This window comes from Magnolia sinica, chromosome 15, assembly GCF_029962835.1.
Source record: "Magnolia sinica isolate HGM2019 chromosome 15, MsV1, whole genome shotgun sequence".
Classification (NCBI taxonomy): domain Eukaryota; kingdom Viridiplantae; phylum Streptophyta; class Magnoliopsida; order Magnoliales; family Magnoliaceae; genus Magnolia; species Magnolia sinica.
Window position 1 is genome coordinate 9,097,579 of NC_080587.1, and position 26,772 is coordinate 9,124,350.

At 39.9% G+C, this 26,772-nt stretch overlaps 1 protein-coding gene across 1 annotated transcript in view; it reads left to right on the forward strand.

The window, feature by feature from the left end:
- The first annotated feature begins 220 nt into the window (after positions 1 to 220).
- LOC131228092 (cleavage stimulation factor subunit 77) overlaps positions 221 to 26,772 on the forward strand; it is a 59,933-nt gene continuing 33,381 nt past the window's right edge. Inside the window, exons 1-8 of the mRNA XM_058223923.1 lie at positions 221 to 503; positions 5,236 to 5,313; positions 5,410 to 5,472; positions 7,317 to 7,426; positions 9,512 to 9,612; positions 16,141 to 16,202; positions 16,337 to 16,477; positions 24,292 to 24,420. Coding sequence (XP_058079906.1) covers positions 498 to 503; positions 5,236 to 5,313; positions 5,410 to 5,472; positions 7,317 to 7,426; positions 9,512 to 9,612; positions 16,141 to 16,202; positions 16,337 to 16,477; positions 24,292 to 24,420 — 690 coding nt within the window. The 5' untranslated portion in view covers positions 221 to 497. The remainder of the gene's footprint in view (positions 504 to 5,235; positions 5,314 to 5,409; positions 5,473 to 7,316; positions 7,427 to 9,511; positions 9,613 to 16,140; positions 16,203 to 16,336; positions 16,478 to 24,291; positions 24,421 to 26,772) is intronic.

Sequence of the window (26,772 nt, forward strand, 5' to 3'; positions counted from 1 at the left end):
AAGATTTCAACGGTGGGTGTCATTATCACCGGTACTTCTTTTGGTGTGGTCCACATAAGCTTTGATCTTCCGAATTTTTGGTCTTGTACTCTAAAATGATGTGAAAAAATAGATGGACGGTGTGGATAAAACCCATACATCACGGTGGCCCCTCAGAGCCCCTGCCGGTGCCGAACTCGAGATGGGAGGTATAGTACCATCCCTTTCTAAAACCCTCATCCGAGGGCCGAGCCACCTTCTTCTACCCGCGGAGAGTAACGGTACACTGCGCTGTATATATGATCGGCTACACCTGCAACCCCATCGGTTAACCACAACGGTGGCTGGACTCTTGAAGCATTCATCCACAGTCTATCAACAGCTACAGTCGATCAACGGAGAGAAAAAAACCAGAGCTCTGCTCTAAATAGCAATTTCAAAGGGAAATCTTCATCTCTCATCACGTCGCAAGAGAACGTCGGCTACTAATCCATCTGCTGCTGGCCGGAAAATAACCTATGGCGGTGATCTTTCTTCCCTTGCCTAACTTCGTTTTTGGTTCTCCTATTTTCGTTTGATTAGAATCACAAATCCGTTTCGAAATGGAATCGAAAACTGTGGGGAATGGTGTCACCACGCCTCGCAGCGAACGTTATTCAGGTAGACCTTTCCAGGCATGGCGGGTACCATGGTTTTAGGACTCGTCGGAGTTGATTCGGACTCGAAGGCACCCGATCCGGTTCTAGACAAGGATTCGGTAAATAGGGTGGGTGACTCGGTCCGAGTCGGGTGAGACTGTTGGGGAACCATGGAAGTACACAGAGACGAATCAAGCAAAGTACTACCAATCGCACAACCAAGTCAAAACGCAAACAATCCGAAAAACCCTTTTGGGAAAAAACCATGGCACGAAGCTACAAGTAATGCACTATGAAAGTAGAAATACAAGAGATAGAGCGTTACTGATTCGAACAAGGCTCGAATCCACTTCACAAGCCCAAACTATGCGCTCCTAAGTCCTAACCCTTAGGAAGGAATTAGAAAGCCCTAGAACTCTTCTACCCTTTTACAAATCCCGATTACACCCGATATATATAGTATCACAATCAGAATAGGAAATAAATCCCGCACTTATGCAATTCTGTACGCGCTTGAGGGGACTTTGATGGCATCGACGATTTGTCGATAGCATTGAACAACTTTGATGACATCGACTAACAACACCAAAACGTTTTAGCAACCAACATGTATTTTTTTGAATTTTTCGATGGCGTCGAGCATCTGTTGATGGCATCGACCTCTGCTCATGGCATCGAGTGGTTTGTCGATAGCATTGACAGACCCTATTGCTTACAGATTTAAGACATCAACAACAGAGACTTGGGTGATTCAACCAAGTCTGATCGAGTCAACCTAGTGGTCTCTCTGAGAAAAGACTCGGGATAAGCTCGAACCTATTATAGGGACCATGCATCAGGATGTCTATGTGAGTCATCTGCTCCATCCATCACTTTTGCAAGATCATGTTAGGACACGATGCAAAAAATGAGGTAGATCCAAAACTCTAGTAGTCTACACCATGGGAAGTGATGGCGATGACACGCCCACCATTGAAAACCTTCCTAGGGCCCACTGTGACGTTTACATGCCATCCAACTTGTTCATAAGGTCATTTCCACCAGGGTGAAAGGAAAGCATAATGTCAACCTGATACAGAACTGCTGGGGCTCCAAGAAGGTTTCAGTGGTGGGGGTTTAATCCTATTGTTTCATGCAATGTGGCTAATGCACCTAGAACAACCCGTTTGGGAGCTTGTAAATGGAGGTAAATGGGAAATGGAATTGGAGGTGAATGAATTGGGAGTAAATGGCGTACTTAGTTGTGTTTGGATGTAAATAAATGAAATGCATTTGAAATCCAAATATTCTGTTTGGATGAGAGTAAATGGGAGGAATTGGAATGCATTGGAAAATTTCAAATATATTTATAAGAACATATGTGATATCCGAAATCAGCTTTAATATTTTAAATTTGTGTACATATGTGATATTTAATAGATTGATTGTAATAAGCCCATTGAAATATATACTTCAGCCAAAATTTTTTTAAAAAAAGAGCTTTGGGTGGGCCACAAATGTAAGGATCACAAACAAACAGCTTGCCAATGGTTTTTAACCATCAATTTATATGGCCAACCTTTGGACGGTTTGGATCATTCTGTTGGTGTGATTTTAGTGACGTAGTTGGTAATTGAATTGTTTCGAAGTCTCATTCACATGCCATGTGTATGGAGGACATGAGCGTAGCGCTACCTTTGTTTACTTGTGCGACTCTCCAAGGGAGCTCAAAAAGGCACTTCATCCCATTTACTTCCAAATTCACTCTTGTAGAGAGGATTTCATTTACATGTCCATTTACTTCCATTTCATTTCATTTCCATGCATTTACTTCCAACCACACACACCACTCTTTACCTCAATTCACTCCCAATTCCCTCCCTTTATCTCTATTTACTCCCATCCAAACGGCCCCGAAACTAATTGCAATGAAATTCAATGTAGTAGATTGAAAGTTCAAATCAAATGAGAAAATAAGCAATGTCTATAAGGAAGCTCAACTGTCCTGTAATAGAGATTACAACTGCCCTCAACACTATTTTTTTTTGAAAAACCGTGGAAAGCAGGAAAGAATACAAAAGGAAACATAAAAGAGAACAAAATTACATCCCCAAAAGGGCAAATAGGACCCAAGCATCCAATTCCTTGATGCCAGTGGCCCACTGAAGCACCCAATTGGTTGCTTTTCGAAAAATGCCCTCAACACTACTACCATGTAGAAATGAGATTTTGCTAAAAAAAAATAAAATCATTCAACCATCTTATTTCAGATGGCTTGTACCTTATTTGTAAGGAGAGGTATAAAAGATTTTCTTCTTGAGAAAATCCCTTGCTCACAATCTAGGAAATCTAAATATAGATTCCTTGCTAGCAAAAATCTCCAAAATAAGAAAATAAAATAAAAATCTAATGGTATGTTTTTTTTTTTTTTTTTTGAGAGGTAACAAAAAATCAAATGGCATGTATTCCCTCACTAGAAATAAAAAAAGGAAATTAGAAACAATCTAAAAAAGAAAATTTGGCCTTTTCTTATGCGCTTGTGTGGAGAGTACACATGTGGGACGTGTTGCGATTGCATTAGTGACTCACATGAGTTTAGAATCTACCCGATGTTTGAGTTCATTTCCTAGCCTAAGATTTCACAATAGATGGATGGAGTGGATACAATACATACATTTAGGTGGGCGCCACAATTGCCTAAATTGAGTAATAGGGCTGAGTTGGCCTGACTCATCTAAGTATGATCGGACTGGTCTGGGTGGACTCGACTAGGAATGAATGAGTCAGTATGAGTCACTGAGTCTTTAAACTATGGTGGGTGCATTCTAGCTATTCAGGTAGCCCTTTCCACCTTGTGGCAACTTTCACTCTGTTATAGGTTGCACTTCCCATAGAATGCCCTTTTCCTTACTTGAACATAAGACATGGTACTGGCTCTAATACCAAATGCTAAGAATCTAACTAATAGGCCAAAAGCCCTAGGGCTGTTATGATCATACGGGCCTGTTTGCTCCATGGGATTAAATGGTATGGAATTGTATTAGATGGGATTAACATCATTATTGCACAATGATTGCATGTCTGGAAATAGCATGGCATTTTGGCCGTTCAATCCCCATGTTTGGGATAAAATTCTTGCTATGAGAAAAACACTGAATTAAGTAAAACCCCGTTTGGTGGACCATGGAATTGTAATCAACAGACCAAATTCACAATGGATGCCGATCACTTGTGCACGTATATAACTAGAATGTCACGTGTAAAGGGTGTACATGAATGGACAGCAAGGATAAAAACATAGGCATCCATGTGGGGCCCACATGTGTAGTGGATTTCAAAATCCACTGGAAATCCTGCATGGTTCAAATGCAATTCCATCCCACCTAATCCCAACCCTTCCCGTCCTCCCCAAACACTGGATGGAATTTGCACGGGACCAAATGCAATTCCATCCCACCTTAGCCCCCATTTAAGCCCCGTACCAAACAAGCCCCAAATGATTTTGGGTTTGAGCTGGATTCATTCCATCACTCCTAGGGCTTTTGGTGTATTGGTCATGTTCTTAATACTTGGCATTAGAACTAACAACATGTCCCATGTGTGGGTCATGGAAGGGCTGACCCACGGAAAAGGCAACTTAGACTAGAGTAAAAGTCGTCTGAAGGTGGAAAGGGGTACCTAGAAAACAAAGTGCAGCCGCCGTGCTTGGAAAGTGCAACCTGGACAACTAGAGTGTAGCCACCACAGTGGAAAGGGATACTTGGAAAAGAGGCGAGAGTGAGTGCCATCATGGAGTGGATGGCTGCGGATGTTGGTTCTAGAGCATGGTGGTATGTTGCATTCCCCAATGATTTAAGGGCCTAGCTTGATGTAACCCGTCGGTCCTAGGGCTTTTGGCCTATTGATTAGGCTCTTACAAGGGCTTTTGGAATGTGTCAAGTTAGGCCCTTAAACTATTGATGAAATGAGAACGCAACGATGGTCTGGAGGAAGGCCATGGATGAGATGGCTAGAATATTCTAGCATAGAGGAATTTTGGGCAATCATCGTTCATTTATAAGTTGGTAAGATTAATTGTCTAGATACCTGAACTGTGGGCCCCACATGGAGGTATTGGGTGCATATAGAAAGCCTCTCTATAATTTCCTTTTTTGGATTCTGCTCACTTTTCGTCGGTGGAGGGAACTTCGTATACAACAGCTATGCATATTTTGTTCATTCTGGCACTGCGTCAGTGGGGCCAACTACTTTGTGCTCTTGACCACTTGTCCAATAACCAAGCCCTAGAAAACTCGTTGAATGATTTCAACTATCTTACAAGTCATTGGTGGAATGCATGGATTGGTGGATGACTGTCTTTCTAGGAGAAAAGAAGGTCCACTATTCTTCTGGATAAAATTTTCCATAGTGGAAATTTTTGGGACATGATCCATTCATGATGGGTTGTACCAGATGAATGGCCTGCATCACAGAAGGTGCCCTGCCTTTACAGTTTCTTGCTGAACAAAAATACCGTTTAATTTGACTAAGAAGTGTATATTTTGTCTTTGTAGGTAATACATATGCATGCTTTTTTTGAAGGACTTTTCAGTTTAGGTTCCTTTTAATTTCAATTTGGCTTCTGTGATTTCTATTACAGGAAAAGAAAGCAAGGGAGAGCCTTATTGCAGATAAATACAACGTTGAAGCCTCAGAAATTCTCGCGAATGAGGCGCAGGTGAGATTTTCTTTTAATTAATTAATTAATTTTTTGTTCTTTTTTCACTTGTAAAGACTGCACCTTAATTCTGTTTGACATATATATTCTCTGCAGCTCCTCCCAATTTCAGAGGCGGCACCAATATATGAGCAGCTTCTTTCGGCATTTCCAACAGCTGTAAGCTTGTTTAGTTGTCTTAGGAAGAGTGGTTTACTTGAATGTTCCTGAAGAACAGTGCTTGTGCGTATGTCTAGTTTGAATGGGTTACCTATGAACTGTGAATTAGACATTTAAAATACTACCATGTGTTAGATCAACAGGCGGTCAGGTGTAGTGCTTAGTGTTGTAGAAGTTCGGACCAGTGACCTGGGTACGACTCCTGGCAACCTTTCAAAAAACCTGTGTGCATGCATGTGCACACTCACATGTGCTTATGTGTTTATAATGTTTTGAAGATGGTATGTATCATAATTTTTGGACAGGCAATAAAACACTTGTGGCGGGTGGCACTCTGTTGTGCTCCTATAAATAATTATAAACAAAAACATATCATTGCCTGAAGCTGTGTGCAATATGTATTTATGTCATGCCAATGTTAGATGTTGCTTTCTTTCCAGTGTGGTGGATAGAAAACTAATAGTTCACACCATCTCTTCCATAGTACCACATGCACCATAAAAAAAGGACAACATTTTCTACCTAGCTGTCCTCTATCTAGATTGTTCTTTCTGTCAGCTCCACAGCCAAAAGGTACACTTGATGGGCGACCCTAACCTTCTACCCCATTATGGGGTGCTAACTCCTGTTCCTGCACTGAGCACTTGAATCGGTTGCTGCTTCCCTTCATGGTTCACACAATATAGTCCACAATGTGATGGTTGGGATTTCTGACTGTTGTGATTATTGTTTTTTTGTTCGAAGAGTAACAATAACTTTATTAAGAAGTGCTGAGATGGCACAAGAATTACAAACGAAGAAGAAAAGCAAAATTACAATCTTCTAAATTCCCTTTTGATGTCCATTTATTATAAAACATTTAATTTCATTGGGTCGCCTTGTGGATTTTTTTGAGCACTAGGGGATTGAGGCAAGGGGATACCTATTTTAAAAATTTGTTACTACTGTAAATATTTTAATTGTCGACCCCAATTACTTGGGATAAGGCTGAGATTAGTAAGATGATAAATAATTTGATTATTAAATAACAAGGCGAATGAAGTAAATACTTGGTCGAGTTGTTGAGCTGAACTGAATTGAGTCGAGTTTTGAGTTTTTTACGCTGTGTTCTCTCACAGGTTCTTTTGATTATTTACATTTCTTTGGATCCAAATACTGCACCTAATCGCAAACAGAAGCATTCTCCATGTAATCCTAGCCTCCAATACATGTCCACTAAATCATCAATCTTCTTCTTCTTGTTCTTATTTCGAAAAATACCTGCTCAGTACCCAACGAGGTTTGGGCGAATGGTCTTCACCGTAGGTTTGCTCCCTATAGGTGAGGGTTCGATTCCCCTCCTTGGCTTTACCCGATACACGTGGTTGTGGGTGATTGCGTGTATCCGCAGGGATTAATCTCACTTCAAAAAAAAGAGGTGGGGACACCCCGTGTCTTCAAAAAAAAAAAAACAAAACCTGCTCAGTGCCAAAATGGTTAAGGAAGCAATTCCATACCGCTCTCATCTTCTTGCAAATGAATGAAGATGAGATCCATTTATTCCTCAACCTACCTATACATTATTCACATGTTGGGGAACCTTTCTTGTCTACGTGACATCATTATTATTTGCTGACGAGATTCTCACAACAATAACTATTTCTTTTCCTTCTGTTTTCCTGGATTGATAATTTGGGATCAAACCTGTCACCTCTATGTTGTGCCCTTGAATTGTTCACTGGACTTGGCCTCAGATCAATCCGTAATTGACCTTGTTACTGGTGCAGAACAGACATTTACTAGATTCGTAAGCTTATCTGATTTGGATGGTCTTAGTATCCAACTCTATCTAAACGTTTCTGCAGGCAAAATTTTGGAAGCAATATGTGGAGGCATACATGGCTGCTAACAATGATGACGCAACTAAACAAATATTTAGCCGTTGTTTATTGAACTGTCTTCAGATTTCTCTCTGGTAAGACTATGCTTTGGCTCTATTAGCTCAGATTGAAGAATGTCATCTTTTTGTTCTGTTGTTGAGGGTTATCTTTATTTGCTAAGCAAATTTATTTTAGCTCAACATACCCCACCTCTCTATGCCTACCTCAAATAGATGGGATGAGGCTATGGTGATGATGATGCTTTCTCAATCCATCACTCTCACCAGCAAATTTGTTAAGGACAGCAAGAACTGCAGTTGTAATTGTTGTAGTAGTAGTACTTCATTATCTATAAAAACACTTTCAATAAATCCATACTATACTGTGTTTCGATTGATTCACCGATAAGTTGATTGACTTACAACTGATGGGGCTTTCGAATTTGCATTCGAGTTTGAACCAAGTTGCTTGTAATCTTGTATGATATTCTCTATGCACATCAATGGAGGTTCTTTCAACTTGAATCTGCTTGGAACTTTGTCCACTTTAGCAGAGGATGCATTTAGAATCTATTGTAACAGTCTTTATCTTTTCAGAGATGACCTAATAGTCTTTATCTTTTCAAAGATGACCCATATATGTATGTGAAATGCATGAGAGCATAAAATCAAATACGGCAATCTTCCAAAAAAGACAATGATTTTTTTTCTTTTCGCCAACTACCACACTTTGCTTCTCATTTTGATGGGGCAGCGCCATATTCAGCAGTGAGTCATACTCATATTGTTATCCATTTGTGAATATCAAATATACACGTCCCTCTATTTCAAAAATCTTTTAAAAACATTGCATTAAGTCTAACTGTAAATGTTGAGTTTCTTCAGTGGCCACTTCTCAGAAACAAGTGCTTCAGCCACCAGTTTGGGCCCTTCTATTCAAAACTAGGTAGAATCAGTGTACCTAGACACATGGCACCAAGTGTTGAAGTGTCCAAAGTGTCTGACATGTCAAACTCGAAAAATCTTGGCACAGGGACAGTTCCGTACACAAATAAGTATTATTTTAATTAAATTAACAAAATTTAAAAATAGTAAAATAAAATAAAATGATGAAAAACATTAAAAATAAAGAAAATTAGAAAATGATATTCATTCAAATGAATCCAATTGCTTGTAATCTAAAATAAGAAATAATTGAGTAACACAACATAAAAAAATTGTGTATAATCATCTCAAGAAATAGTTTTTATGTGAACATTTATACTCTTAAAAAATTAGAGAACCCCAAGAAAAGAACAAAAATAACAATTCAAGCTTGTGCCCTTTTGTCATATAAGAAAGATTGTAGTTCTTTGGTTTATGGGTCATGATACATCTGTTGAAAACTGAAACAATCTCTAGACTGAGAGGAAGTCCTTCATGAGTAGTTTGTTCAACAATTATATTTGGACGTCTTACTTGATGTGTCCAACATACTACATTTCTGTATGGATTTTTAAGTGTTTTGTCATGTCTGGGAGTCCAAGTGTCATCAAAGTGTTGACACGACAAAATCCCGAAAAGTAGAAGTGTCCAGGTAACGCTGGGTAGACTGCAGTGAACCGAGAAGATAGGCTATGCCTTGTTTGAGTCATTCAAATATAGGGGAAGCATGTAAGATCGACTTGGCCATTTTCTACTTCGAGTGAACTGATTATACTTGCATAAGTTAGTTTAACTCTATTACCATTTACCACCAACTTTAAGCTTTGTCATTGCTTTTCCAGAGCGTTTCTAGGAGTTTGAAACTCTACATTCCACACTCCTTGAAGGTGGGGTTAGGCATGCTGATTCCAGAATTTGCCATAAGATCATTGTTTAAAACTTGATTTTAACAAGAGTGTCGGTTACACACACACACTCACACACACACACACACATATATAGATGCCCCTTGTTATGGTTTAATTACTTGTAATGTTGTGGTTTCCATGGGGAAATAACTTATTATTGCTTGATAAAATTCAGTTACTTTTCTGAAAAAGAAAAAAGTTGTTATAGGTATTGTTATTGTTTTTTGAATGATATAGGTATTGTTATTGTTATTATTCAGATTTTCTACATTGTCAAGAAATGATAGTTTCCCAACTGTCATCATATGAACTTTGCAGTCTAATTTTCTGGTTAATATTGTATCTGCAGGCGGTGTTATATTCGTTTTATCAGGAAAGCCAATGAAAAGAAGGGAGCGGAGGGTCTGGAGGAGACTAGGAAAGCTTTTGACTTTATGCTGAATTATGTCGGTAAGCATTGTTTTATGCATTTCTAGATGCTGGGAATTCTGTTTCTTGGAATGATTCACTGTGCCAAATAAGGATGGCAATGCGTTCAGTGGCCCACCCTGTCCCAGTCCATCTTTCGGCTGGTGGATCCAGCCCAGGGGCTAGCCTTTTTGGCCTGAATGAATTCGGGCTGTGCTTTGACCTATATTCTAGGCCTTTAATGTGGTATTTATTAGGTTACACTTATCATTAGAGTATAGTTTAATGGGCATTTTTATACCCCAACAAAAACTCTGCTAAGACACCCTAACCCTGGATCTCCTCTAGGGCTGCAACTTGGGTTCAGGTAAACCTCGAACTCGACTGATCCAACCCGTGTTCGGATTGGGTGGGATGGGCCGCAAGGTCCTCTGGTTGGGTTCAGGTTGAATGGCAACCTGATTTGAATTCGGGTTAGGTTCAGGGTGATGCATTTATATCCAAATGGAGTTCATGTAATTCAAATGGCATACAATGCAGGCAATAAAATACAAACAATACAACCAACCAAGTTAGCACAAAGGGGAGTGTTGTTATGTAAGTTTGAGTGGTGTCTTCTTATGAGTACTGGTATAAAAAGGATAGAATACAAGCTATTAACATTAGTAGTCTCTTATGGGGCAGACGACCCATAAATAAAAGGGATAAAATGTTGTATATCAAATGGCCCGTTGGGAATAACAATATAAAGTAATTAAGGGAAATTACAGACCAACTAAGTCTTGAGTATTAAGAGTTGCTAATGGCTGTCAAGTAAAAGAACAAAATCTTCAAGGAAGAAGACATGACAAGGGAGTTGTAGTATTAAGTGATTAAAAATCACTTCCATGATTGAAAGATTCAAAGAAGACGAGATGTAAAATAGAGAAGATTAATCAAGAGAAACCATTTTCATTAAGTTCTCTCTCTCTCTCTCTCTCTCTCTCTCTCTCTCTCTCTCTCTCTCTCTCTCTCTCTCTCTCTCTCTGGTTCCTCTCCAGATCTCCTCTTTTCTACCTAATTGGGTCGAGTAGGGTTGAACTTGGGTTTTCTGAAATGGATCCGCCTTGGGGTCAGCCTCGGGCTTAGCTTGCCATATTGTCTAATATGATTCGCTTTTGTCAAAGTCATATTGGTTTTGACCTTCACTACGCTGATAAGGTGGCTTGAAACCTAAATGACCGCTCAACTTGGTGTGACTCATCCTGAGTTGCAACTGAGTCAGTCATGTACATAAAGGTGGTTTTTTCCCCGAAAGCCCCCATTTCGTAACTTTTTCTCATTTTGAGGGTTAGGGAGGTGAAGAAAATAGATTATGGGTTGTACGTTGTTGTCTGTTTCAAAGAAAACACACTTCTTAACCTTGGTTGTATGAATTTCAGTCTAAATTTGTGCGAATTTTTCCTGGTTTTATTTTAAAATATTTTAATTTATATATTTTTTATTTCAAGCTTCCCCGACTTGCCTCATTTCAGATGAGTCATATCAATTTTGGTCATGGGCAAGTCAGGGTTCAAAACTACTATATTAAACTATGACCGCAAGCAGTCACTCTCCTGGGCCACGCTTAGGCCTAGGGCCTCCCAGTCGGGTCGGGATTGGTCTTTGCCTGGCTTGGATCCAACCCAGCCTGGTGCCATCCCTAATGTCATATACTATCGTTTATTATGTTTAGTAATACGAGAGGATGTTATGCTCCAGCTGATTTGATGAATAATTATCAGCCACTACACCTTTCATCTGGCGGGACTCATGGTGATCTGGGCATCTATTTGGTGGGTTCCAAGAATATATCACAAAGAGTAGAGCAACTGACAAATTACAATGTGTGCAAGTTCCAAGATGCTTATAGGCACTTCAGTAATGTGTCCAATCCTAAAAACTATTCAAGTTTATTGTAATTCATCGTTCCTTGTTTAGTCGTCAATTACTAAGCCATTTGTCATTCTAAACTTGATTGTTGGAGCTAGGGCTATATAATCATCCTCGGAATTGTTAGCCTCCAACGAAAAAATAAAGAGGAAGCGGGAAATGAAAATGTGTGCGAGTGAGAGAGATCCTAGCTAAATGAGAGTTTTTATAATCTTGGAACATCATCATCATCATCTAAGCCTTATCCCAACTAATTGGGGTCAGCTGCATGAACCCTGTTTCACCATTCCACTATCACTAAGTCTGTTACACCATAGGTCCTTGGGTCTTTTCTTAGTATTGTTATGATCATCCTTAGAAAGAGACATGATTACACACTTGAACTCAAAAATCACAAAAAACAAGTATGCACATAAGTGATGCAATTATATCCAAAATGAGTTCATATAATTCATAGATCATACAATACTAGTATAAAAACGGATTCCCTAAAAAAGGAGGATAAAATGGATTTTCATGGATTTTTTTTTTCAATTTTCTTTGAATTTCCAGTAGGGGAATGTATTGCAATGTACATATCGCAATGTATTGCATATATTGACTGTATGGGGGAATTTTATGTTGAGTTTTTGGCCAAATATCAGAATGTATGGATATATCACGATATTTCAGCGATGCATTGTCATATTTTGTTCGATACAGGGAAATTTAATAACTCTCATTATATATAATATGGGCCACATGTGATCTCTAAAAGGCTTTTTCAAAGGATTGTTCGGTATTAGGTCGAGTGATTTGCTATCGTTGAACTTGTCTGTGCTTGTGACAGAAGTTCTAAGTAGAATGATGGCCAAAACATTGGAAGTTGGTCTTATTAGCGGCTTTAAAATGTGTGGAGGTAGGACGCTGGGGATCCATTTCAATATGTAGATGATACACTCTTATTTTGCAATGTGAGACATGACCAAGTTGCAAACTGAGAAGAGTAGTGAGGTGTTTGAAGCGATTTCTGGACAAAATGTTAACATGTGCAAGAGCGAAATGTTAGGAATTCACCTTTTTGATGAAGAGCTCCTGGTGTTGGTCAATGAATTTGGCTGCAAGGCGAGATGTCTCCCTTCTACTTATCTAGGCTTTCCGCCATGTATTAGTGACCTGGGTAAGCACTTGTGAGATGCCATGATTGGAAGGGTACAAAGGAAGCTTCTAATGTGGAAAGGAAGATACTTGTCAGTGGGTGGGCGCTTACTCTGATTGAAGCTGTTTTATCTAACCTTCTAATATATTATATTTCTACGTTTAAATGTATCAATGTCATCCATCAAATTGAAAAATTGCAAAGAGACTCATGGAAGGGTTGGAAGAAAATAAAAGATTTCACTTGGTAGCTTGGGAAGAGGTTTTCAAGCCAAATAGAAGAAGGCAACATCGGGTTCTAAGATCTAATAATTATGAGTAGAGTATTAGAGTAAAGTGGCATTGGAGATTTGGTCTGGAGGCTGATAGCCTATGGAAGAACATTATCGAGGAGAAGTATGGTAGACAAGACTGAGAGTGGTTCTCTCCTAGCACTTCTCGATATAGGTCTTTGGGGTGTAGAAGGTAGTGATGGGAGACGCTTTTTCTTGCGAGATCTCCTGCGTGGTTGATGTGGTGCTCGCATTAGATTTTGGGAGGATAAATGTTGTGGGGAGGCTCCTCTCATGACAAATTTCCTAGGCTCTTCAGTATTGCTGTAGATTAAGGGGCAGATGTTGCTCAATGTGTCTCGGTTTTGAGATCTTTGGTTGTCCGGTCCCCTCATTTTTGTACGAATTTATTAGATTGACCTTCTATCTCAGTCTACTTGTACCTTTAAAAAAAAGTTCATTCCTCATGGATAAGACCGGAGATTGAAGAGTTTGTCAATATGCATTTGTTCCAAGCTAGCAGCCCCATGACCTCGTAGGCAGATTTTTGGCATTGGAGGCTCGATTCATCGGGGAAGTTCTCGTTCGATCGTTTACTGTCTCCTCGAGTGAGATAGTGGGGTCGTTGAGGTCAAGCCGTCAACTTTTATTTGGCAATACCCCAGAAAGTGGTTGAGTTTGTCTGGTTGGTGGGAAAATACAAAATATCAACCATCGACCACCTTTGTAGCAGAGGCATGATGATTACAAATGGATGCTAGCTGAGTATGGAAGACGCAAAATCACTCAATCTATTATCCATTGTGGTTTTGTTTGTGAGATTTGGAGCAACATGCTGGCTTTATTCAGTATGGCTTAGGCAGATCATTCAATGGGCACCTTCTTTGATCCTAGGATTAGGTGTGTGAGTCGTAAAAAGAAGTTCATCCTTTGTCAGCTAGTTCTTGGGCAGTGATTTGGTTAGTGTGGAGGGAGCACAACAACATTATTATCAAATTTCAATAGCCAATTGGATTCTTTTGAGTTGGTTCTCCTCAGAGGCAAAGTTTGTCTTATTGAGTGGGCCTTGAGGGTGCCCTACCTGAAGGGTTGTAAAAAAAGGAAGATTTGTTGGGGGTTTTATGATGAATTCTTGATGGGTCTTGTGCGGCATTGTTCATATGCAGGTATGGCGCTTGCGTGGCTAGTGGGGAGGAAGAAGGTGCTTACAATAGATAACCTTTGAAAGCAAAGCTTTATTCTCCCAAATGTTTGTTTGATGTGTATGCATGGTGAGGAATCAGTGGATCACCTTTTTCTTCATTGCCCTTTGGCAAAGAGGTTATGGGATCATTTCTTCGCTTTGTTTGGAGTTGATTGGGTAGTGCCAAGTTCCGTCAACAGTTTTTTCCCAATTTGACAGGGAGGAGGGGTGAAAAAGACGGGGAGAAAAATCTGGAGATTATGTTTACTGGCAAGCATATGGACCATTTGGCAGGAAAGGAACAACCAATGCTTTAAAAATGGTGGTAGGTAGTTTCCTAAGGTGTTTAGCAGAGCAAAATCTTTTTTAACCGAATGGGCTTTATTCAAAGATCATGAAGTCCTTTCCAGTTTCTTGGGGGGGAGTTGTAATTTCCCGGTCTCTTGTATATTTGTAAAGTTTGGGCTTTGGCTCCTTTAGAAATAATATTATCATCGTTTCACCAAAAAAGAAAAAATAAATCTTGTTTTGTTTGGGATGCTTCTAGGATGATCTCTCATCATCCCTTTCTTTTGTTGCGATTTAAAAAAGTTATAACATAATATTATATTTTTGAATGGAATTTGATTCCATGATTTGCATATTTCCATTGCTTCTATGAATTTAGTTTCTCCAGAGCAACATATTTACCCTAGTGTATGTTCATCGCCATCTCCGTCACTGTCATCATTGCCTTCTCCAATCAAGTTGACTTTTGAAAGACATATTGGCATAAATTCTACAATCGGTTTCCAGCCATAGATGAGCCTGTCTCCTTTACATGGGCTCTTGGAAAGTGGCATTGGTAGAGGCTTACAGTGCCAACACTTGCATGCTAAAACAGTCTAAACCCAACGCATCTGTCATGTGCACGCCTCAAAAAGCAAGCAAACGAAGTAGCATCACAGTGAGGGAGAGTTGCTGGGCATATCATTGAGCACGGGTACACACACATAGGATCATGCTGGAATACATTCTTGAGTGGTTGGTTGCATAGAATAGCAAGGGGCCCACTTGTCGATTTTTATGCATTATGCCGCACGTTAGCCCAACTATTCCGTGCTACTCACAAAGGGGAATATGTCGTTAGTGTAACCAATGTTCAAAGTATCAATATCCCTATGAATTTCGCTGGCTGGGGATACAAAAACAATATCAATATCATTGATAACATCGCCCATAACCGAAATGTGGGGAAACATTGGAGAAACATCGAGAAAACGGTGGAATTTTTTAGTGAAACTTTAGGAGGTTTTAAAATACACATATTTGCATGCTTAGGAATAAAAAATTGCAAAAAGAATGAATACATAATAAGTTTTCATTTAATGGGGGCCTAAAAGCATGTGCTGTCATAAGAAATTAGTCCAACTATCCCATCTATCCATCCAAACATCCATTAATATTTTAGAATATCAACAACACAATATTTCGCAGAGAAATTGTTGACAACTGGAAAGGAAACGAAACGAAACGAAAGATTGTGGTCTTGATATCGCCCATGTTGCGATAATGATAATATCGAGATATTATCGATAAATTAAATGCTGCATATAACCATGTGCCCATTAAAAAAAATTGAAATGGAATTTTTTTAATAAACATTTTTTGGGCGATATCAATACACTGACGACAGTATTGAAATATCACCACGACACACGGAATTTACGTAGTTGAAAATATTGGCGATGTATTGGTGATATCGATACATTGGTAATACAAGTGACACCTGAAATTTACATAGTAAAAAATATTAGCAATAAATTGGCAATATCAATACATTGGTGATACTTTGCGATGCATGGAATTTCTGAAACTACCGGTGTTATCAGTATTGCTGAGCTGGAGATACAAATAATATCGGGGATACTTTGAACAATGAGTGTAGCTACTTGCGAAGGGGAATATAGTTGGGCAGTGTAACTATTACCCTGATTTTTTATTGATTTTCAAATATAAATTTATAGAGTGATGGCAGTTATAACTTTTAGTGGTTTGAAAACACTTATGATGTGAATGTTGTATCAGGAACTGACATTGCCTCAGGACCTGTATGGATGGAGTACATCACTTTTCTGAAGTCACTGCCGGTTCGTCAATTGCCTTTCCATTATTTTATCTGCTAATGTTTTTTGGGAATTCAAATGCTATCAGCCATATTGTGTAGCATATGAGTTTCTCACACCTTTCAATCCTTCTTAAACTTTTCATGATACTCTTGCAGGCTACAACAGCTCAGGAAGAGTCACAGCGCATGACATCTATGAGGAAAGCATACCAAAAAGCCATTGTCACCCCAACTCATCATGTGGAACAGCTTTGGAAAGACTATGAAAATTTTGAAAATTCTGTTAGCCGTGCACTGGTAATGTGTTTATTCCACTTTACATACATTCACACACACCCCAACATCCATATATATAACCAGAAATGTTTTACTCCACTTATAGATGTAGTTTCAACTCTTGAAGACGTCCATTTTTTAAAATTATTTCCAAGAACTTGCAAGCTTTGGGTTCAAGCCCATAGCTCAATGGTTGGCAGGTTGTGCTTCAATGTTGAGGTCTCAGGCTTGAGCCCTTGTATGTATATTAAAAAACCCCATAAACTTTGACTTTATGGGCCATTTTTGGATAGTCCTTTTTTATCCACTTATTAAACAATCATCTTAGGGTAGATTAGTGTTGGGAAAGAAAGGAGTTTCAAGAGGATATATTGATGTGATTAAGGATGTGAGTGAGGGAGCAGTAATAAGTAGTGGAGAGACAAGTGAAATTCCCAATTAGAATAGGCTTACACCATGGGTTGGCATTGAGCCTGTACCTTTTTGCATTGGTTATGGATGAGTTAACGAGGAGTTTGCAAGAAGAGATTCCCATGGTGTATGTTGTTTGTAGGTGACATAGTTTTGATTGACAAAGCGAAAGAGGAAGTAAACATAAAAGCAAATTTATGGAGGGATGCCTTAGGATCTAAAGGATTTAAAATTAGTTGGGCTGAAACATAGTATATGGAGTGCAAGTTTAGAAACAATAGGAGTGAAAAAGAGGAATTAGTTAAGATTGCTTTATTATTTATTATTTATATTTTTCAAAGAGAACAAAATTTATTAGAAGCACGCAAAACGGGCGAAAGAATACAACCCAACACTACACAAAAAAAATGAGGATATATTAGCAGATTTAACTACCTTAACACAAGAAGCCCAACCCAAGACATTACATTTAATTTCCCTAATGATCTCTTGAAGCATAGAGCTCCTATTTTGGACATACCGCCTATTACGATTGCTTCATTTGGATAAAAATCTTTAGAATAAGCAATCTCCACACGTCTTTCCCTACTTTACTCACCCTTCCTCCATGCCAAGCCCATAAAAGATCCACAACCTACTTCGGCATCACCCAAGTAATATGAAAAGCATCCAGGAAGTGGTCCCACATCTTTCGAGCAAATGTGCAGTGAATGGAGAGGTGATCAAACTTTGCATCTCTTGTACATATCAAACAGATGTTTTGGAAGGACTAGGAATCTTTTTTGTAAATTATCGATAGTTAGCACTTTCATTCTTCCCACTAACTAAACGAATGTCGCCACCCTAGGAGTAGCTCCATAAAACCACATATGGAACGGATATAAATAAATGTGGGGCGATCCACGGATCATATTATAGAAAGAACGAACATAAAAGTGGCCTGAACTATGAGCATGCCAAATCATCTGAGTCATGAACTAAAGGGATCACATTCTTGAAAAGATTTAACAACTCTGTCAGCTCCATAAATCTCCTCATCTGTTATATCCATACGACAAGAGGGAGACCACACCATAGAACTGCTGCATATCGAATAACATTTGTCCACAGAAATAAATCTATCCGAAGCAATGTGAACCACTATGGGGAAAGCTTCTTGATGATGGGGACATTTCGCGCATACGCAAGCCCCCCTACGTACGTACGCTAGGAGGAGGGCCCCACCATTGATCTGGATTGATGACGACGTCCAGGGAGGGCCTCCTAGTTAGAGGACCGTGTTTTGATTCCTTGTAGTGGACCCGATCGTCATGTGGATCCCACCATTGGATCTCATGATCGTGGCCCACTACTCTAGATGATCCAGTACTTTGAGTTTTGCTTATTATTGTTATTATGAATATCATGGACGGTTTAGATTGCTTTGATTAGTTGTTATTTTTGTTATTTCGTCTCTAAGTAATAGGGTGCGCACATGACGCGACTTTTGGGGTATAGGTTTTTCTTATAAATAAGCAACCCCTTGTAGGTATTTTTCATTGAATATTATGAATAAAATTTTGCGTTTTCCTGCTTCTCTAATTCTCTGAGTTGTGGAAATCCAATTGAGTGCGAAACCCTCTCTTCTTTGAAGGGCTAACTACCGTGGTATGAAGCCACATCCATTTCAAATCGCCCCCATCTCCTACCAGCTATATTCATCATCTCCCACAGCCATCCATGCTTCAAATCCACCCTCTTTTGCAGCCCTGATCCTTCCTCTACAGCAGATCTGTAGAATCAGGCCCCGAGGGAGGGCTGAAACTTTGGCGGAGCACCGCGCACAGACCAGACGTCGGATCATCCTGAAATTTGGTGTGTGTGTGGCCCACTCCTGGCCGACCAGACCCAAGCTCTCCGTTTTTTGGGTTTGTGGGTCCCACACACGTGCGGGCAGGATCCCACGCACGTGCGTTTGGACCCTGCTGCTGTCTACACGTGTGGTACATCTCGGGTTCATTTCTCTCCTCTATTTCACTCCTCTCTTGTCTTATTTCTTGAATCCTAACCCTAGATGATCCTAAATCCCAAATTCTATTCCCCTTTTACAACCCTAGGGTTTCCGAATTGAAACATGTGAATCCCTTGGATAGGGGAAATAATCCTTTGCATGTGTAGATAAATCTACTCTCCGTTGATCATTGTTTGGTCTATAATTTTAATTGATCCAGCGCTAATATTTGTAGGCTTGGACCCTTGTAGATCCCCTTTGTTGAATGTTTGACTTTATGTGGGATGTGAAATTTTTGTGATTGTTTCTAAATTAGTATAATCTTAAGCCTGAAATTTTGCATATCATATTTAATTTCCATGTCCTACATCACTTGAAGTGGTTGATCTCCGCACCACACGTCCACCCAAATGTGAACTTGATTTCCGACTCTCAAAGAGAAGGAGATCCCTCTACTAAACAAACACTCAACCGAAGCCACCACCTACCAAAGACTAAACACATGGTATAGAGATGAGCTCTTCACACCCCATTCACCCTTCTGCACCGCGTATTTACTAGCAATAATCTCCGTCCAAAGTCTTCTCCTTTCGGAACCAAATCTCCATAACCACTTCCCAAGATGCACCATGTTCATAGTTCCCAAATCCTTTATACCCACTCCGCCTTTAGATACTAGCTTATAAACATCTTCCCACCTAAGGAGATGAAACTTCCTTTTTGACTTAGGGCATTTGAATAACGACATTAATTACATGGCCATATTAGAAAAGACCGCTTTAATAAGAGTTAAGTAGCCTCCTAACGATAGAAAATGACACTTCCAACTCGAGAACTTCCTCTCAAATCTCTTGATAACCTTATCCCAAAGGTGCCGACCGGCTTCCCAATGCATAGAGGCAAACCCAAGTAAGTCATAGGAAAGGCCCCCTTTTTACATTTGAATACCATGGCCAACTGTGTAAGCTCCTTACTATCCACCTGGATTCCAAGCATTTCACTCTTGGTGATTTTGGTACTTAGCCTAGATATTGCTTCAAGGCACACTATGATTTTCCGAAGATTATCAACTGATCCCACCTTCACATCGCAAAACAAAAGAGTATCATTTGATTATTTGCCCCCCATTTTACATCTGAATACCATAGCCAACTGTGTAAGCTCCTTACTATCCACCTGGATTCCAAGCATTTCACTCTTGGTGATTTTGGTACTTAGCCTAGATATTGCTTCAAGGCACACTATGATTTTCCGAAGATTATCAACCGATCCCACCTTCACATCGCAAAACAAAAGAGTATCATTTGATTATTTGCCCCCCTTTTGATATTTGAATACCATAGCCAACTGTGTAAGCTCCTTACTATCCACCTGGATTCCAAGCATTTCACTCTTGGTGAATTTGGTACTTAGCCGAGATATTGCTTCAAGGCACACTATGATTTTCCGAAGATTATCAACCGATCCCACCTTCACATCGCAAAACAAAAGAGTATCATTTGATTACACACAGAAAAAAAGGAAGAAGAAGAAGAAAAACCATTTGCTACTTCAAATCTTCTAATAGACCAATCTCCTCCCCTTTATGAAACATCTTACTCAACGCTTTCCTGACCACAACAAACAAATAGGTGGATAAATGATCACCTTGTCTAATACCCCTTGGAGCTTTGAAGTAACCCTTCAGCGACCCATTGACTAAAATGGAAAAAAGTTGCCGATTGAATGCAAGCCTGAATCTGACCAAGAAGTTTTGCAAAATGATCACTTTCGATACCTTGGATCAATAATCTATGAGAGTAGAGAGGTTGAGAAGGATGTTGCCCATAAAATTCAAGGGCGCAAGAAAATGGAGATGTGCCTCTAGAGATTTATGTGATCTTTATGTACCACTCAAACTGAAGGGGAAATTTTATAGGATTAGTATAAGACCGGCCATGCTTTATGGGATAGAATGTTGAGTAGTTAAGGAAGAACATGTTCATAAGAAGAGTGTAGCTGAAATAATGATGTTGGTGGGCTGTTTGGGAAGACAAAAAACCCCTATATGGCGAATAGCCCTTTTGGCTGTTTGGTGGGCTGTTTGGGAAGAAAGAAACGGCAGATGCTACAGAAATGAGTCCAAAACGGCAGATTCTTCAGCGCGAAGAGTTAAACAGTTAATCATAGAATGGGCTTCGAATGTTGATTCCCTAAGGGCTGTAATCTTTGTTTCCTAGGAGCTTAGTTGTCATCGCCTTCTTGTGATCTTTCTTTCTTTGTTTCTCCTTTTCTTTTAATACAAATTTCGTGATCGTTTCAAAAAAAAAGAAGGATGAGTGTAGCTGAAATGATGATGTTGAGATGGATGAGTGACAAGACAAAAGGATAGAATTAGAAATGAATGCATTTGAGGGAACATAGGGATGACACCAATAGGTAATAAGATGAGGGAGAGTAGACTTTCGTTTGGTCATGAGCAGTGTTCAAGTTGTCGGTATCGTTACAAGTTTCGCTAACCGGAGATAAAGATATAATATCGTTATCGCCGATAATATCGCCGATAACTGGAAATGCGAAGAAAAATGGCGAAAAATGGGGAAATTGATGGAATTTTTCAGTAAAACTTCAGGGCATGCCTAAATACACATATTTGCATATTTAGGAATAAAAAAAATTACAAAACAATGCATTAAATAATAAGTTTTCATTTAATAGGGCTCAAAAAGCATGCGTTGCCATAAGAAATCGCTCCAATTGTAATCAAAATGAGTTTATATAATACTTTATGGGGCCCACTATAATCAAAATCACTCCAATTGTAATTAAAATGAGTTCATGTAATACTTTATGTGGACTGAGTCAACTCTATGGGGTCCATTGATTTATATACTTTTATCCACTCCATCCATCCACTTTACCGTATAATTATAGGGCTTGATTCCAAAGATGAAGCATATCCAATGATTAAGTGGACCACACCGCAATAAACAGTGTGAATTTGAACGTCTATCGTTGAAAATTTCTTAGGGGCCATAGAAGTTTTGGATCAATGTAATTTTTGTTTTTTACCTTCATCGATGACTATGCAATCTTATGGACAGCTTGGATGACAAATAAAGATCATTGTGGGCCCTAGGAAGTTTTCAACGATAGGAATCATTGTCCCCACTGCTTTCTATGGTGTGGTCCACCCAAGATTTGGATCTGTCTAATTTTTGGGTTCATGACCTAAATTGATCTCGCCAAATGGATGGACCATGTGGATATAACACATTCATCATGGTGGGGTCCACGGAACTTGGTGACATCCAAGCCACCGAGGTCAGCACCCCTGCTGCTTTCACTCCAAAGGGACGCGGATTGCAGCCTACCCCCGCCCGGACGTATTACCGTCTAAGCAGGGATTTGCGGGGCCCACCGTGATGTAAGTGTTTTATCACGCCGTTCATCATTTTTCTCAGATCATTTTAACATATGAGCCAAAAACTGAGGCAAGTATAGGGCTTAAGTGGACCACAAACTGGGGATTGAACGTCCACCATTAAAAACTTCTTGGAGCTGGAGAAGTTTTGGATTAAGCTGATATTTGTTTTTTCACTTCATCAACGTCTACATGACCTTATGAATAGGTTGGATGGTAAAAAAGCATCATGGTGGCCCTTAGGAAGGTTTCAACGGTGGGTGTCATTATCTCTGTATCTTCCTTTGGTGTGGTCCACTGGAGTTGTGGACCTACTTCATTTTCATAGTAAGATCTTAAAATAATCTAAGAAAAGCAATTAACGGTGTGGATAAAATACTTACATCATGGTGGGCCCCATAGAGCCCTGCTCAGACGGATTACCGTCTGAGCGAGCGGGGTAGGACGCAATAGAAGGGGACGCGGATTGCGTACCGAGTAACTTAGCACGCTAAGCGTACTGAGTAAAGTCTGTGGGGCCCACCATGATTTAAATATTTTATCCACTCCGTCCATCCTTTTTAACATATAATTTTAGGGCTCTAAACCAAAAACTAAGTACATCCAAATCTCAAGTGGACCTCACCACTGGAAACAGTGTGAATTGAAATTCTACCGTCCAAAATTTCTTGGGGCCACAGAACATTTGGATCAATCTTTTATTTGTGTTTTCCCTTCATCCATGTCTGTGTGATCTTATGAACAGGTTGGATAATAAATAAACATCACTATGGGCCCTAATGAGGTTTCAACGGTGGAAGTCATTATTCCCACTGTTTCCTGTGGTGTGGTCCACTTGAGTTTTGGGGAATTCTTCAATTTTTGGCTCAACCATTGAAATGAGCTAGAAAAATGTATGGACGGTGTGGATAACCCACTTACATTCACAGTAGGCCCAACTGAGTTTACTCAGCACGATAAAAGCGTACCGAGTAACTCATACGCAATCTGATTCTGTAAAAGGGTTTCAAAACCCGAAACCCTAAAAAAACTCGAGCAAAAGCTGCCGATAGAAGAGGTTCCGGAAGGGAACCCTAAAAACTCGAAAAATCTCTCCAAATTTCTCAAGATTTCGCATATTTTTCGCCCCATTAATTCCGATCAACGATCCTATTCTACAGGTACATACTTCCAAAAGTTTCTTTTTTCCCTTTTTTTTTCGATTTTTTTTGGTATTTACGCAGCTCCCTATATTATCGTCCCTTTTATCATCAAGGAGTTGTTGGCTACAGTTATCCCTTGACAGAGATGCGATTTTTGGTCGACAACTGTATTTTACATTAAAAATCGATAAAATCGCCGAATATTCGCCGATATTAGGAAGAGAAACGAAAAAAGTGAGTTTCGGTGTCGCAACTCCAGCGACACCGATAATATCGGCAATATTATCGATTTTTCGCCGATAATATGAACACTGGTCATGAGCAATAGAGATCCAGAACCATGTTGGTTTGGAGTGATTTGATACAAGTTGAAGGCTCTGAAAGGACAAGGGGAAGGACCAAAAGGACATGAATGGAGGTAGTAAGATGATGATGATGATCTGTCTTGGGGTAGACACCTTTTCTCATGGGGTTCTAAGTTGCAATATTTTGCATAGCTGAACTTTAATAAAAAAACTTGATGACCTATGGTCTAACTGAAGGTTTGGCCCTTAATAGAGTGGAATGGTGGAATATGATTCATGTAGCCGACCCCAATTAATTGGTATAAGGCTTAGATGATGATGATGATCTGTCTTGGGGTAGACACCTTTTCTCATCGGGTTCTAAATTGCAATATTTTGCATCGCTGAACTTTAATACATTTTCAGCCTTTTCCATTCAGCACTTCTCCTGACTTTTTAAAATTTGTGTATTCTCTAGAATGCAGTAACCTTTCTCTATTTATTACTAAAAATTGTGTTGCCTAGACTGCAGTCTCACAATTTCTTACTGCTGAAAGAATTACGTAAAATGGATGTATGGAAATTTATGATGATGTGTGTTGCAGGCAAAAGGACTGTTATCTGAATATCAACCGAAGTATAACAGTGCGAGGGCTGTCTACAGAGAGCGAAAGAAATATGTTGATGAAATTGATTGGAATATGCTTGCTGTACCCCCAACTGGTTCCTGCAAGGTTCATTTACAGTTTTTAATCTTCTCTTTCTCAAACCAACATGCTAGGTCTAAAACTATGCTGTGTGTTTTGTATATCTGCAAATCCTTGATATTTCTCCTCTATTTGTTGCTCCCAAGGGCTTCCACTTCAGTTAGAAGCCAGACTGAAGTCCTGCTGGCCAAGTGATTTCTGATATTTGATTACCTTAAGGAGAAAGATGGTGATATTCCTGCTCATTTTAGCTTTTGCAATCATTTTGATGTGCATCGTCTCTTTGAAGAAATGTTTTCTTAATTTTGGAAGTGGCAATACATTGTAAATGAATTTAGAGAACTACGTGGCAAGACATTGTAAATGAAATTAGAGGACTACTTTCTCTGTTCTCCATTTCTTTTAATCTTATCCCTGGGGAAGCCAACGCCATGGCTGATGTTTTGGTGGAGGGAGGAATGAAGCTTCATGCATTACCTTCGATAACTTCGCTGCTCCCTGTGTGTGCAGAATTATTTTTATTCCGGTTATTTGTCTTGGACTGGATGTTTCTTCCTAAAACCACTTTTATGCTAGCTGGTTTTTCCTGGCAAAAGTGGTGGATCTTTTGGAATGATGGGGAACCCTTTCATTACAATGGGCATGTGTTATGGAGAATTCTTTCGCATGCAATTGTATGGGGAATTTGGAAGGAGAGAAGCGATAGGTGTGTTGGGATGAATGGTATCCTTGTTCAAGACTAGTGGAGAAAATAATTCTTGCAATTTTCTAGGCACTTATTTGATAGGAATCATTTTGGAGCACCAATGGCCAAGACCTAAATTGTAATTAGAGACTGGTGCTAGACACATTAAAAGAACTCTGGTTGGGCTGATTGAGAGTACTTTTGGTGACCTTCCCTGGATTTGTAGCTTCAAATGTGGGAAACATGCCCCAATTATGTGCATTTTGAAGCCCTTACCTGTAAGTTTAGCTTGAAAAGTGGGCAAATTGCTTTGAGGATGGGCATTTGGGTGCCTTCACATGGATTTTTTTTTTTCAAAGATAACGGGATTATATTAAGGAAAATAAAAAGTACAAGAAAAACAGCTGAGATAGCAGAAAAGACTAGAATCCTAGAAATAAAAGGTCATGGGGGGGCTGGGTAATTCCAGATGAAAGGGGAAATAGGGCCCGCTGAATTGGGGGAGGAAGCAAGGTATGAGTATAAGGATTTCGCCGAAAAAACACTTGTTTTGTCCGGGGTCGAGCAGTTTGTCTAATGAGGATTGGTCGGGAACCACCTTAGAAATGCACTCAAGTAGCCTCACAAATTCAGTTACCTCCTAGTTGTGAAGGTTTCTTATGCACTTCACATCCCAAACAATGCTGTCAATGGAAGCAGCATAGCAACTAGCAACAGGAATTTTCTTATCTGGAGTTAGGCGATAAATGTTCGGGAATCCGGTTTTCAGCGGCTCCTCACCCACCCATTGGTCTTCCCAAAATCGAATGGCTGATCCATCGCCAAGGTCAAAGCTGATATTGTCGATCAATGCTTGCTTGGATCGCAAGATCCCTTTCCAGATGAAAGAGGCCCTATACGCTGAAGAGTCTTTAGTCCACCATCCACCGGGAGAGATGCCATACTTGCCTTTGATGAGGGTGTTCCATAGAGCACTTCCTTCAGAGCCTAATCTCCAAGTCCATTTGCCGAGGAGAGCCTTGTTCATTGTCTTCAGATTTTTAATGCTGGCACCCCCATCTTGGAAGTGCTTATAGACCTCTTGCCAATCGAGAAGATGGAGTTTTTTCTGGTTATCCTTCCCGCACCATAGAAAGTCTCGTCTAAGCTTGTCTATGCGATGCAAGATCGACGAAGGACATTGGAACAGAGACATGTAGTATGTGGGGAGGTTTGAGAGGGCTGACTAAATGAGAGTCAGGCGTCCTCCCATCGATAGATACTAACACTTCCACCTAGCGAGGTACTTCTGAAATTTATATACAATCCTGTCCCACATTGATTTTCGGGGGGGGATCCCCACAAAAGTGGATGGAAAGGAAGCGGCCGGGCATTCGAGAGAGTCAGCATAGGTGGATAGATCTGAATTCGATAAATTGATGCTGTAAATTTTAAACTTTGCCAGATTGACTCTTAGCCTCGAGACAGCCTCAAAGCAACGTAGGGTCATGCGCAGATTGTCGATGAGCTCTGGGTCCGCTTCAGAGAGGATGAGAGTGTCATCTACAAACTGAATGTGGGAGATTGAAGTGGGCACCCCTGGCATCGCAATCCCTTTAAGGATACCTGCAGCCTGGCCTCGAAGCAGCATCTACGATAGGGCCTCGCTCACCAGGAGGAATAGGAGAGGGGATAAGGGGTCACCTTGGCGAATA